This window comes from Aotus nancymaae, unplaced genomic scaffold (genome assembly GCF_030222135.1).
Source record: "Aotus nancymaae isolate 86718 unplaced genomic scaffold, 86718_ANA_hifiasm-v0.15.2.pri h1tg000034l, whole genome shotgun sequence".
NCBI lineage: Eukaryota > Metazoa > Chordata > Mammalia > Primates > Aotidae > Aotus > Aotus nancymaae.
This window is the reverse complement of record NW_026988448.1, coordinates 187893-200191: the sequence shown is the minus strand read 5'-3', so window position 1 is coordinate 200191 and position 12299 is coordinate 187893. Positions and strand designations below refer to the sequence as shown.

At 48.5% G+C, this 12299-nt stretch overlaps 1 protein-coding gene across 1 annotated transcript in view; it reads right to left on the bottom strand.

The window, feature by feature from the left end:
- Positions 1–3306: 3306 nt before the first annotated feature.
- The window catches only part of SMOC2 (SPARC related modular calcium binding 2), a 138785-nt gene continuing 129792 nt past the window's right edge, over positions 3307–12299 (bottom strand). Inside the window, exons 12-13 of the mRNA XM_064384093.1 lie at positions 7098–7135; positions 3307–4833 (exon numbers count right to left, since the gene is read on the bottom strand). Of these exons, the coding sequence (XP_064240163.1) occupies positions 4816–4833; positions 7098–7135 (56 nt within the window). The 3' untranslated portion in view covers positions 3307–4815. The remainder of the gene's footprint in view (positions 4834–7097; positions 7136–12299) is intronic.

The following is a 12299-nucleotide window of genomic DNA, read 5'->3' as shown; positions in this document are numbered from 1 at the left end:
GTGCAGGGGCGAAGCCTCCCCTGTGGATGGCATAGAGAGGAGGGACTGGGTGCGGGGTGAAGCCTCCCCTGTGGATGGGATGGAGAGGAGGGACTGGGGTGCAGGGGTGAAGCCTCCCCTGTGGATGGGATGGAGAGGAGGGACTGGGGTGCAGGGGCGAAGCCTCCCCTGTGGATGGGATGGAGAGGAGGGACTGGGGTGCAGGGGTGAAGCCTCCCCTGTGGATGGGATGGAGAGGAGGGACTGGGGTGCAGGGGTCAAGCCTCCCCTGCGGATGGGATGGAGAGGAGGGACTGGGGTGCAGGGGTGAAGCCTCCTCTGTGGTTCGGACAGAGAGGGGGACTGGGGTTCAGGGGCTAAGCCTCCCCCCGGGGGATGGAGAGGAGGGGCTTGGGTGCAGGGGTCAAGCCTCCCCTGTGGTTGGGACAGAGAAGGGGGACTGGAGTGCAGGGGCTAAGCTTCCCCCCGGGGGATGGAGGGCAGAGAGGAGGGACGGGCACAGGGTGGTGCTGCTGGCTGGATCCCCACACAGGTTTGATTTCTGCCTGGCTTCTTGTTAACTGAGAAAAATAAGTCATGGACTTAGGCCGCTGGGATTTGGTTTCCATTTTCTATTTCTTATAAGTGAAGTCAATTCCTAACACTTCTGAGGAGGCAGCATAAAATTCCCCTACCGCCTTTGGAGGCTTCCTTCTGCTGGTGCTTAAGACCTGCTATTTCAGCCTGATGCGTATTGCTCAGGTTTGTGGATTCAATTTTCCCTCTCCTTTATTCTCTTTCAAGTGGAAATTCAGAATCACTTGATACAGAAGGGTTCTGACACCCACGCTGAGCTCCTGATGGCTTCTCTAGAGTGCCTGTAGGCTCTACACCTACGATCTCCAATCCACTCACAGTAACTCTGAGAGGGAGATGTCAAAGACACCGGTTTCTGGTCCAGGGGCTGAAATCGAGGAGGCTGGAGTTCCGTGGACTGCAGGTCATGCTGCTGGTCAGCTGGGAGGCCCCTGTTCCGTTGGCGTAACCCCCATGATCTGCCTGACCCTGCACTAGTGTGCACGCCTCCCCTGGCCTCTCCGCTCTCAGTAGGAGGTTCAGCAGACACGCCTGTGTAGACGGAGTTTGACTGGCGAGATTCCATTACTGTGAGGGGCATTCTGCATCCACTCGCTGCCCCAGCCTTGTGACTTGCTCTGACCCACGGGACAGACCTCAGCCAGCAGATAGCAGCTGCACACAGGTCACAGCTGAGGCACGGAATGTGCCTGTGAAGTCCAGCTGAGCTTCCTGTGTTTTAGCCACAGACGTCAAAGAACATGCCCCTCATGACCCACGAGTCCCAGAAGGATGAGACTCTGGACCACCGTGCCCATCCTGAAGCACACAGCCAGCTCAGCAGAGCCCAGACTACCATACCAGACTGACCAACCTCAGACAACACACAGAGATGAAGACAAAGATGAATGAGCATTGCATAACTGCAGATATTCCTATCTTTTTTTGGAGACAGAGTGTTGCCCTATCCCCCAGGCTAGAGTGCAGTGGCGCAATCTCGGCTCATTGCAACCTCTGCCTCCCAGGTTCAAGTGATTCTCATGCCTTGGCCTCCCGATGAGCTGGAATTACAGGTGCCCGCCACCACGCCTGGCTAATTTTTTGTATTTTTAGTACAGAGTTTTGCCATGTTGTCCAGGCTGGTCTGGAACTCCTGACCTCAGGTGATCCACCCGCCTCAGCCTCCCAAAGTGCTGGGATTACAGGTGTGAGCACCACGCCCGGCCCTTACTGTCTTTCTTGGGTAGCTTCGTTGTTTGCACGGCTCGATTGCCCAATTGGCAGCTTATGACCATGCTACTCATTTCTGTACGCTGATTCCAAAAAAAGCTGAAAATATTCACTTTGATAATTAAAAGAATTTCTGGTGTGGCAGTGATGGGCATGATTTATGAATTATTCAGTATAATTCTAAAATAAATCTCCAACCAAGATATTTTTGACAAGAATGCAGGAAAGCCTTTTCAGACATGAGGGGCACGGAGGATGGTTTGGGGAAGGAGGCATCTTTCACTAGAAACAGCCACATGGCCTACGTGAGAGAAACACATTTCTGGTTTGGATTTGCAATCTTAATACTTTGCAGTAAGAAACCCCTGCACTGGCTGCATGGCTCCCTCTCCCTTTCCCTCCTGTCTTTTTCAGGCTTTTTCCGACTTCTTCGACGCTTCATCCTCTCCCGCCTCTTCAAATCCTAGTTCAAGCCCCACCTGCGCCAGCAGCTCTCCCTGACAGTCCTAACGCCCTTCACAGCACTGTCTGTACTGCACAACTGATCGTCACCAATGCTAAGACAGGGTTTACAAAGATCACTCTTTTTCTGAATAGACAGAAAATTGTGTGTGGGGTTGGGGTGGACTGCAGGGACTTAGGACCAAGAGGCAGTCATGAATCCTGGAGGAAGTGTGTCCAGTTAAGAAGCTACCACAGCAGCCCAAGGGAAACATGAAGGCCTAAGGGAGGCAGGGATGTGGGGTGTGTGTGGGGGTGCGGGGGGCAGGTTCAGGCATCCTTGGGCTTCTAGTTGTGTGACTTGGAGAGGGGCACCAGCTTTTCTTTCTTTTCTTTTTGAGACTGAGTCTTGCTCTATTGCTCAGTATTGCTCAGGCTGGAGTGCAGTCGCACATCCCAGGCCACTGCAACCTCTACTTCCCAGGTTCAATTGATTCTCCTGCCTCAGCCTCCCAAGTAGCTGGGATTGCAGGTGCCTGCCACCATGCCCAGGTAAGTTTTGTATTTTTAGTAGAGACGGAGTTTCACCATGTTGGCCAGGCTGGTCTCAAACTCCTGACCTCAAATGATCCACCTGTCTCAGCCTCCAAAGTGCTGGGAGTACAGGCGTGAGCCACTGTCCCCAGCCACCAGCTTTAATCAAAATAAGATGCTCTTTGTTTCTTCTGAAGTTTCCCATAGCACTGGGTGACATAAGCAGCACCGGACCATGTGGAATTAGGACTGACGGACGGACCACCTCCCACGCGGTTGGGCAAACACAAACACGTATGTGGCACACATTAACACTCCCAGTTCCCTTCCCGTGCGCGGGAGGCAGGGGCTTATGCCTCTACCAGCATCCCCACATCCCAGGCGGGAACTGCAGGGTCGCATCTAAAGTCACACACCACTCAGGGACAGAGCCAGGATTCCAATTCTTTCTGCCCAGAGCCCTCACCTCTCCCTCCATTACAGTGGACACCTGTAAAATTAAGCAATGATAAACGTCTGCATTTATTTGGAAAGAAAAGACTAATATGTTTCAATAGCATATTTTATTTTAATCTAAGAAAAATGATTAAATTCAAAGATCAGAAATATAAAAGATTATCCAAAAAGTTGAGGATCATCACTGTTTCTTAAACAACACAGGCATGTACTTGAGCTTCCTGTGGCTCCAAAGCCTTGTTTTTTCCCTTGCACGGTTTAAATAAGTAAGAAGCCTCACTCAATGTCCGCAGCATCCGCAAACATCATTCTACAAGACACGTCTCGGCGGATTTGGGGCCATGAAGGTTTTTTCCAACCCACCAAGAGTCTGAGCCAAGACGGCATCCCCACCCGGAGGACCTGCTCCTGACTGCTCTCCAAACGGTTCCTTAAAGGCAGTGGGCGTGCAGACTGTAGGCCGGGCCCAGGCCTGAGGGCGGCAGCGGCTGTGCATGCAGGCCAGTCCGTCGGTCACCGTGTGGGCATTCCACACCTATCCTTCTCTGTCAGGGCCACTCTGATGAATGTCCCATTGGCAAGTTCTTGTACTGTGATGCATTCAGAAAAGCAGAGAGGAACAGCGGGGGCCTGCAGGCGCCTCTCCCTGGCTGCCGACACCGGCCCCTGGGTACCACGCATCCGCTGTGCCTTCAGTAAGGAGCTGCTGGTCATTTGTTCAGGTGAAGATTTTACCTTCTGGTAGCCCTGGGGTGGACCAGGCAGGAGGACGAGGAGAACAATGTTCATGTGTAGGAGGAAAACCCAGCAGACAAGCCTGTTAGCCAGCTCGGTCACACCGGGATTGGATTTAGTTTTCGGAAGGATGGGCCCCTCCTAGGCAGCCTCCCACCAGCAGAAAGGACTCTCTAGGACTAACTCAAGCCCCAGGGCCAAAATCCAACCAAAGCTTACAATGGAAAAGCAGAGATCCTTTGAGCCAAAGTCTCACACCAAAGACAGTTTGAAAATGTTATTTCCTCCAGGGGAACCACGTGTACTTAAGGACAGCTTTAGTGGTTGCGTGACTCATTGTGTGAGCAAGATCTCTGGAAAGCTAAACAAGACACACTAACAGAAAATCCCAAGAAACCAACCAACCCCTGCATGTTAACTGCCCGAAGGGTCGGCCGTACATCAGAAACTTCCATGGAAACCAGAAGCTTCCAACTTGATTCCACAACGCTGTCAGCATAGCCGCCTGGAAGTGCCGGCGGGGAGGGGTTAGGAAAAGCCATAGGATTGCAAGCTGCCTAGAGCTCTACAGCTAACGTGGAAGGCGAAGAAGAAACTCAGCCTAAATGCATTTGAATACAACATCTCCACCACACACCGATTTCCAAGGTCAAAAGACGACACATACATTGTATGTGATTAATTTTCTGAAGCCAGCTCTCCATTTTCACAGATTAAAACAGTCTGTTTAAATATCTCATTTCTACAAAGTGAATTTACATTTAAAGTACAAAGTGCAAATACTATGTGTTTCTGTTTTTGTAATTGCTCTTTGGTGAGGGAATTTCCCACATGTCTAGGAACTGCCTTCGGTGTGTAACCCATTTATCCTTGTTTCCTTGGCTGAAAAGAAAAGAGAGAGACATTACATTAAGAGGTGTGCATTACTCATCTGTGAAGACTCAGGCTTGCCCTTGGGAATGAACTGAACCAGAGAGGGCTGGGCTGGTCTTGTGAGTTGTAAGGATGAGTGAAAAGCAATGAAGACATTTCGGACACTGGGAACATCTTCACACTTTCCTTCCTTGACATGATAGAAATATTGGGGAAAATATATCATTTCAAAAAGTAACATCTACCATAAAGGTTATAAGTACTAAATATATTAAATGTTTTTCAGAATGTCTTATCACCTTGATTATACAACAATAATTTTAATCATATAACTTAAGCTTCAAATTTGATAAAGGAAAATTTGATACAGTTGATTCTTAATTTTGCTTTTTATCTTTTTCGTTCACTATTTTGCCTCTTTAAGAAGAAATCAAACTTAAAAAGTTTGCTTATTATGATGATAAACAACTGTCATTCAGCACCTTGACTTTCAATTAAAAGCAACTTAGAATGAAAAAAAAGCAATATACGGTTTCCTAGACTTATTTTTCCAAGAGTGCCAATTCCTACAAATGTTGATCCATTCTTCTGTTTTATTATTTCAAATAACTATAAAGTTTAGGAGGTTTCTGGGTTGGCTTTTATTCCCCTTGATAAAGATCTGAAGAGGTGAGAAGACAAACCTAGCTCCTACCCTAAACCTGAGGTTTAAATCAGTTATGCATAAAGACAACCATCCAAGTATTTTACCCGTCCCTGAAGACGGTCAGGGCCGCTGCAGAAGGCGGACTAACATTTTAAGCTGTCAGACACCAGCTCTGACGACTCTGGAGCTGCAGTGGAAGCTGAAGAGGTCAGGAACGAGCGCTCCTATTTCATATCACCGTCGTGCACCCTCCCCAGCCCTTCTTGTGGTAGGTCCTGTACGGGCCATGCATACGGCGATGCCTTGCTGGCTGGCTCTATGTCACCCTTTGAGATGTTTCAAAGAAACATGGTGGCCTTCAATGGCCACGGGCAGCAGGAGCCGCAGCTGGCCTGCCCATTAGGACCTAATCCCAGTATCACAGTTTGCAGGAACAGCTACTGCATGAAAGGCATGGGGGTCTGTGTGTCCACTCAGGCCCTAGAAAGGGAGGGGCAAACTGCTTCAGTTTCTCTTTTTGAAAAAAAAGGACTGAAGCAGGAGGCGTGTGCTTTGAACTGAGTTTATTTAAGATGCCGAGCGCACCGGGCACGTGAGGACGCTGACTGCTGTTCTGGAATGAAAACAACCTTTTGGAGGTCTTGGCGCTCAGGGAGGGTAATTACTTTCAGACCAGCCCTGTTTTAAAGTGTAAGTGATTTGCGGTGAGATTTAAGAAGTTAAAACCATAAACATCTGCTAAACAAAGGACAGCACATCACACATCTTTCCTCATGAAAGGGTTTTAAATTACAGCCAAGGTGTGTGCTGGAGCCTCCACTTAAAGCCACAATACAGGGGCTTGCCTTAGGAAATGGCAACTTGACCTCAACCAGGTGCAGACAAAATAAATCTCAAACTACTGGTAGCGAAGCAGGGGGATTTTGCCCCGGCTTTGGAGGACACAGACGGGAACCCACTCATGTTTATCTTCTGGAAAATGTTCTTGACATCTGATAGTTTGTGGCTTTGGGTGCTGGAGGACACCACCGTTGCATCCTCCAATTGCAAACAGAGAGAGAGAGAGCCAGAAACACAGACGCGTGTTTGTGAACACACAGCAGGAAGCCAGAGTCCCTTTCGGAGACCAATGCTTGTCCTTTTGGGACCCCAGAAGACACAGAAATCCACCTGTGCACGGAGGATGCCTCCTGTTCCTGCAGCCTCGCTAACAAAATACGGAACCAAATTACAAACACTCAGACAATTGCTAAAATGATTTCAGCCCAGCATGGTGGCTCACGCCTGCGATCCCAGGTGGATTGCCGGAGCCTTGGAGTTCGAGACTAGCCCGGGCAAAAAGGCAAGACCCCCCTCTTAAAAACATCTACAAAACAAGGGAACTCAGAAGTTTTCTTAATAATCAAAAGTTTAAATAACAAACTTTTTTCAATCGACAGGTGGGTGATTTCGGATAGGATCTGTGAGGCTGCTTTGGCCCCCACAGGGCAGATACGATACAGTTGCCCCCCCTGAATTCTTTCCTTTCTTGGAAGGTACTGACCATTGCAAATCAACATAACTCTGAATTTCTATTGTTTGTAATTTAAAAAGGAAATGGTTAAGAGTAAAATCTAAACATACTTACTTGTCTATTAGACGTGCTTTCAGCATTACCTCTGGGGGCTAGCAGGAAAAAAAAAGATATTATTAAAAATAAAAGACTCATTATTTAACGAAAGGTTCAACATAATTTCAAGAAGGAGTCCACATGGGCTTTACAAAGATGTTATCAATTGGCAAACTCACCACGTGAAGAAACGTACATACGGTCATCCCTCAGTATCCAGAAGGGACCGGTTCCAGGACCCCTGCAAACCAAGGCCCTCCCGTTCTCCAGTTTCCCGTACAATACGTGTAATATTTCAATATACTCTAAACTCATCCTGCTATATACTTTCAGTCATCTCTAGACTACTTAAAAGGCCTAATGCAATGCAAATACTAAGTTAACAGTTCTCTGCTACATGGTTTTGTATTTGTACCTTTCTGTTGTCTTTGAGCAATTTTGTTGAGAGATGCTTCAAGCCACAGAAGAGCTAACTATGTATACACTGAACATAGATTATTAGTGGATTATAAAAGTCACTATGTAAATACTTTCTAACAATACGGATTGTCTGGTCCAGCCTTAGAAGAATGTTTTACTCTACCCCAAACTCTGAGGTAAGTCCACCCTCTCTGGAGAACTGAATTCTAGATGTTTCTCAACCTCTCCCCAGTGGAGGGGATTCACATCCCTGGGTGCCGGGAGCAAAGCCATCAGCAATGCCCCAGCAAGGGTTTGTTGAAGTCTTTGGTTTTATATTAAAATCAGGAGACATCAGCACGTTTGGCTGAAAACAGTTTTTCCCTAAGCTTCAACTAGGATCGAAGCCGGACGGAGCCGCGCTTTGTCTCCCGGCTTCCCCGCCCAGTGCACGGCGGGGCTTCCCGGGAAGGTCTCCGTCCTGCTCCCAGCTCTGCTCCCACTCTTGTGCCTCCGTGGAAACCTCTGGGAAGCGCCCCAGGGGCTCCAGCAGCCTCATCTCCTTCCTGTCTTCACCCACTCACTGGTGGGCTCCGTTGGCCTCAGGGTTTTCAAGACTCTGTTTCCTGACAGCTCCTGAGGACACATATTGCTGTCATCTTCAGCGTGGACCTTTCTCTCCCCAATCCATATTCTCAGATCCAACTTCATTATCTCCGAGTGTATTTCCATTCAATAGGCAGTTCAAAGGAAACAGGACCCAACTGGACCCATGACCTTCCCTTTAAAACCTGCTTTCTGACGTATTCAATCTCAGGACACAGTAACCGCATTCTTGAGCTGCTCAGGGCAAACTTTTGGAGTCATGATCACTCCTCCCTGCTCCAACCTTCCCCAAATCATCTGGGAGCAAATCCCTCAGGCTCCACACGCAAAGTCTTTCCGGAGTCCAGCACTTCCCGCGTGCGCTGCTACGTGGCCATGATCGTCCACCTCTCCCACGTGGACCCGAGCAGACCCATCACCACGCTGCTCCTTCAGCCCTTCCCATCGGCTGTCTACACAAACACAGCAACCACGGTCCTCTTAACACATTCCACCCACACCTTCCAAAGGCCTCACTCAGAGAAGAAGCCAGAGGATCCTGGGCTATGCTGGAGGCGGGCTGTGCTCTGCCCCATCTGCTCACGTGGTTTGCATCTTCTCCCAGCTCCCAGGCACGCTGGGCCCTGCAGTCCTCAGTCCTCTGCAGGCTGCCCCACCCGGCCTTGGTTCTCCTCTGCTTCTCATGTCTCCACTCAATGGCTCCTTGTGGGGCCTCCTCCCTGCCCCGAATCTAACGTTCCAGCCCCCCGACCTCGCTTACGTCTCCTGCACAAGCACCCCTGTCGTGCTGGGGGGTTTCTTAATTACCTGATGATTCGCTTCCATACTTGTAAGCTCTAAAGGGACACACATTTCTGTTTGCTGTTATGCTGCCAGTGTCTAGAATGAAAAGCACTCGATCAATTGCTTTCAAATGAATCAGTACAGGGACGCGCCCTTCACTCATCAGCCCGGGGACGGGGGGACGCGGCCTTCTCATCAGCACGGGGACGCGCCCCTCACTCATCAGCACGGGGACGCGCCCTTCACTCATCAGCACGGGGACGCGCCCTTCACTCATCAGCACGGGGACGCGCCCTTCACTCATCAGCCCGGGGACGCGCCCTTCACTCATCAGCCCGGGGACGCGCCCCTCACTCATCAGCCCGGGGACGCGGCCTTCACTCATCAGCCCGGGGACGCGCCCTTCACTCATCAGCCCGGGCACGCGGCCTTCACTCATCAGCCCGGGGACGCGGCCTTCACTCATCAGCACGGGGACGCGCCCCTCACTCATCAGCACGGGGACGCGCCCCTCACTCATCAGCCCGGGGACGCGCCCCTCACTCATCAGCACGGGGACGCGCCCCTCACTCATCAGCACGGGGACGCGCCCCTCACTCATCAGCACGGGGACGCGCCCCTCACTCATCAGCCCGGGGACGCGCCCCTCACTCATCAGCCCGGGGACGCGCCCCTCACTCATCAGCACGGGGACGCGCCCTTCACTCATCAGCACGGGGACGCGCCCCTCACTCATCAGCACGGGGACGCGCCCCTCACTCATCAGCACGGGGACGCGGCCCTCACTCATCAGCCCGGGGACGCGCCTCTCACTCATCAGCCCGGGGACGCGGCCCTCACTCATCAGCCCGGGGACGCGCCCCTCACTCATCAGCCCGGGGACGCGCCCCTCACTCATCAGCACGGGGACGCGGCCCTCACTCATCAGCACGGGGACGCGCCCCTCACTCATCAGCACGGGGACGCGGCCTTCACTCATCAGCACGGGGACGCGGCCTTCACTCATCAGCACGGGGACGCGGCCTTCACTCATCAGCACGGGGACGCGGCCTTCGCTCATCAGCACGGGACGCGGCCTTCATTCTGTATTTTTTGATTAGCTGTTGATTTCTGTCCACTCGATAAAAAACACCGAGTAAAGAGCAAAACTGTTCTATTTTCAAATTGTCTTCCCTTGCCATAACGAAATAGAAACACAGTGTGAAAAGGTGAAAAGTGAGCGTATTAAGTAAATTGCAAAAACACTAAGCAGTGACTAAACCTGTGATTTTTTTCAATAGTTTTTTTTGACGGTCTAAGTGCCAAAATGAGCACTGCAGCTCTTCTACTTGTCTCACCTGAAATGATTACTTGAAGGGAAAAAAATGGCTTTTCAGCCAATGATTCAAATTTAAAGACTGTTAGAGTGATACTTTGAATCTATTCTGAGCCGATTTGTTCCACAATTGCTGGCTTTTTGTTGGATTGTTTGCTGATTAACAGAATTCTCCTGGAAGTTAGAAGTAGCTGTAGATTAAAGTTGTAAGAAAAAGTTAATATTCTTTTTTTTGGTGGCGGGTGGAAATGGGGTCTCACTTTACGACCCAGGCTGGAGTGCAATGGTGTGATCTTGGCTCACTGCAACCTCGACCTCCCAGGCCAGTCCTCCCACCTCAGCCATCCAAGGAGCTGGGACTACAGGCGTGTGCCACCATGCCCAGCTAATTTTTTGTATTTTCGGTAGAGATGGAGTTTTGCCATGTTGCCCACACTGGTCTTGAACTCCTGAGCTCAGGAAATCCACCTGCCTTGGCTTCCCAAAGTGCCAGAATTACAGGCATGAGCCCCCATGCCTGGCCAAAAAAGTTAATATTCTTGAGTGTAAGAAAAAAAAAAAACCCTACCTTACTATATACATGAAAAGAACATAAATTTCATTAATGTCACCTGGCAGAATATTCCACTTAAGATGCGGCTGGGGAAAGCACTACTCAGAATACATGAAAGGCAGGAAATTCATATATTATTTGTTAATTTTAATAGAACAGGATATACATTTTCAAAATAAATGTATAGCAATGCCACATCAACAAAAGCGTGTCTTGGTGAGACTATAGGAGAGACAGAGAGAGACAGACTATGTATTTCACCACCACCAAAATAAAGTTCAGGAACCCTTGGGGGAGTTTACGTCACCAGGTATGGAATGATTTGATTGGTTCCAGGTTGGGGGAGTTCACCGGTATGGAATGATTTGATTGGTTCCAGGTTGGGGAAGTTTACGTCACCAGGTATGGAATGATTTGATTGGTTCCAGGTTGGGGGAGTTCACCGGTATGGAATGATTTGATTGGTTCCAGGTTGGGGGAGTTTACGTCACCAGGTATGGAATGATTTGATTGGTTCCAGGTTGGGGGAGTTCACTGGTATGGAATGATTTGATTGGTTCCAGGTTGGGGGAAGTTTACAACACCGGTATGGAATGATTTGATTGGTTCCAGGTGACGGACAAACAAGCCCTGGGCTGAAAGCAACGTGCCCGGAGGAGTCACAGCCAGCAGGACTTTGGGGGGAAAAGATAACTTGGTCAAAAGGAATATCTCGTAATTTCTGAGTTCTTGTGTAATGGTTATATTTGGAGAATTACGAGGGCATGTTGTAATCTTTTGTGAATTTTTATTTTTTAGTTCCTCAGAAATATGTCTTTTCTTATCTTTATAAACTCTCAATCATTTTTAACTATTCTCATTTACATTTTTTATAAGTGAAAATGTATATCAAATTTTTAATATGTCATAGTTTCATGCATTTAAATGCAACTTTTTTGTAATCGCTTAAAATAAGTATGATTAATTTAGAAAGCACATATACTTATGATCCCATTTTGTAGAGAAAAACCATAATACATACATATGTACATATAAAAATAGAAATTTTTTATGGAAAACTGTGATCTAGGTCTGATTATCTCTAAGAATAAAGGCTCAAATGTTACTTATTCATTAGATTCTCATAGATTTTAGAATAAAAAGTGCATTGCTCAGCAGTAAGTGAAAATACAGAAAAAAACCCCTAGTAACAGTGTGGATATCTAGAATGGCCTCACTAATCTCCTCCTGGATCTTTAGGTTTTTCTGACTTTTCGCTATTACAAACTATACAGGGTAGAAACAATATACTTGATAATGATTTTTTTGAGTCAGAAAAAAAGAAAAATTCTGTAAGGAAAATGAAAGGGCTGCAAAATCAGCTAAATATGTATCCAAGTCCACAACGTTCATTTTTGACCAGACCAAATTGCCTCTTTTGCCAAATTGCAGCTTATTTTGCTAGAAGTCATCATGTGCTTTCTTCCTGATTACTAAGAGGACAGTAAAGCTGAGATATATCGGATTATTCAGCAGGATCTAAAGAAGATACCTCAAACTTCTGCAGCAACTTAACCATTTCACC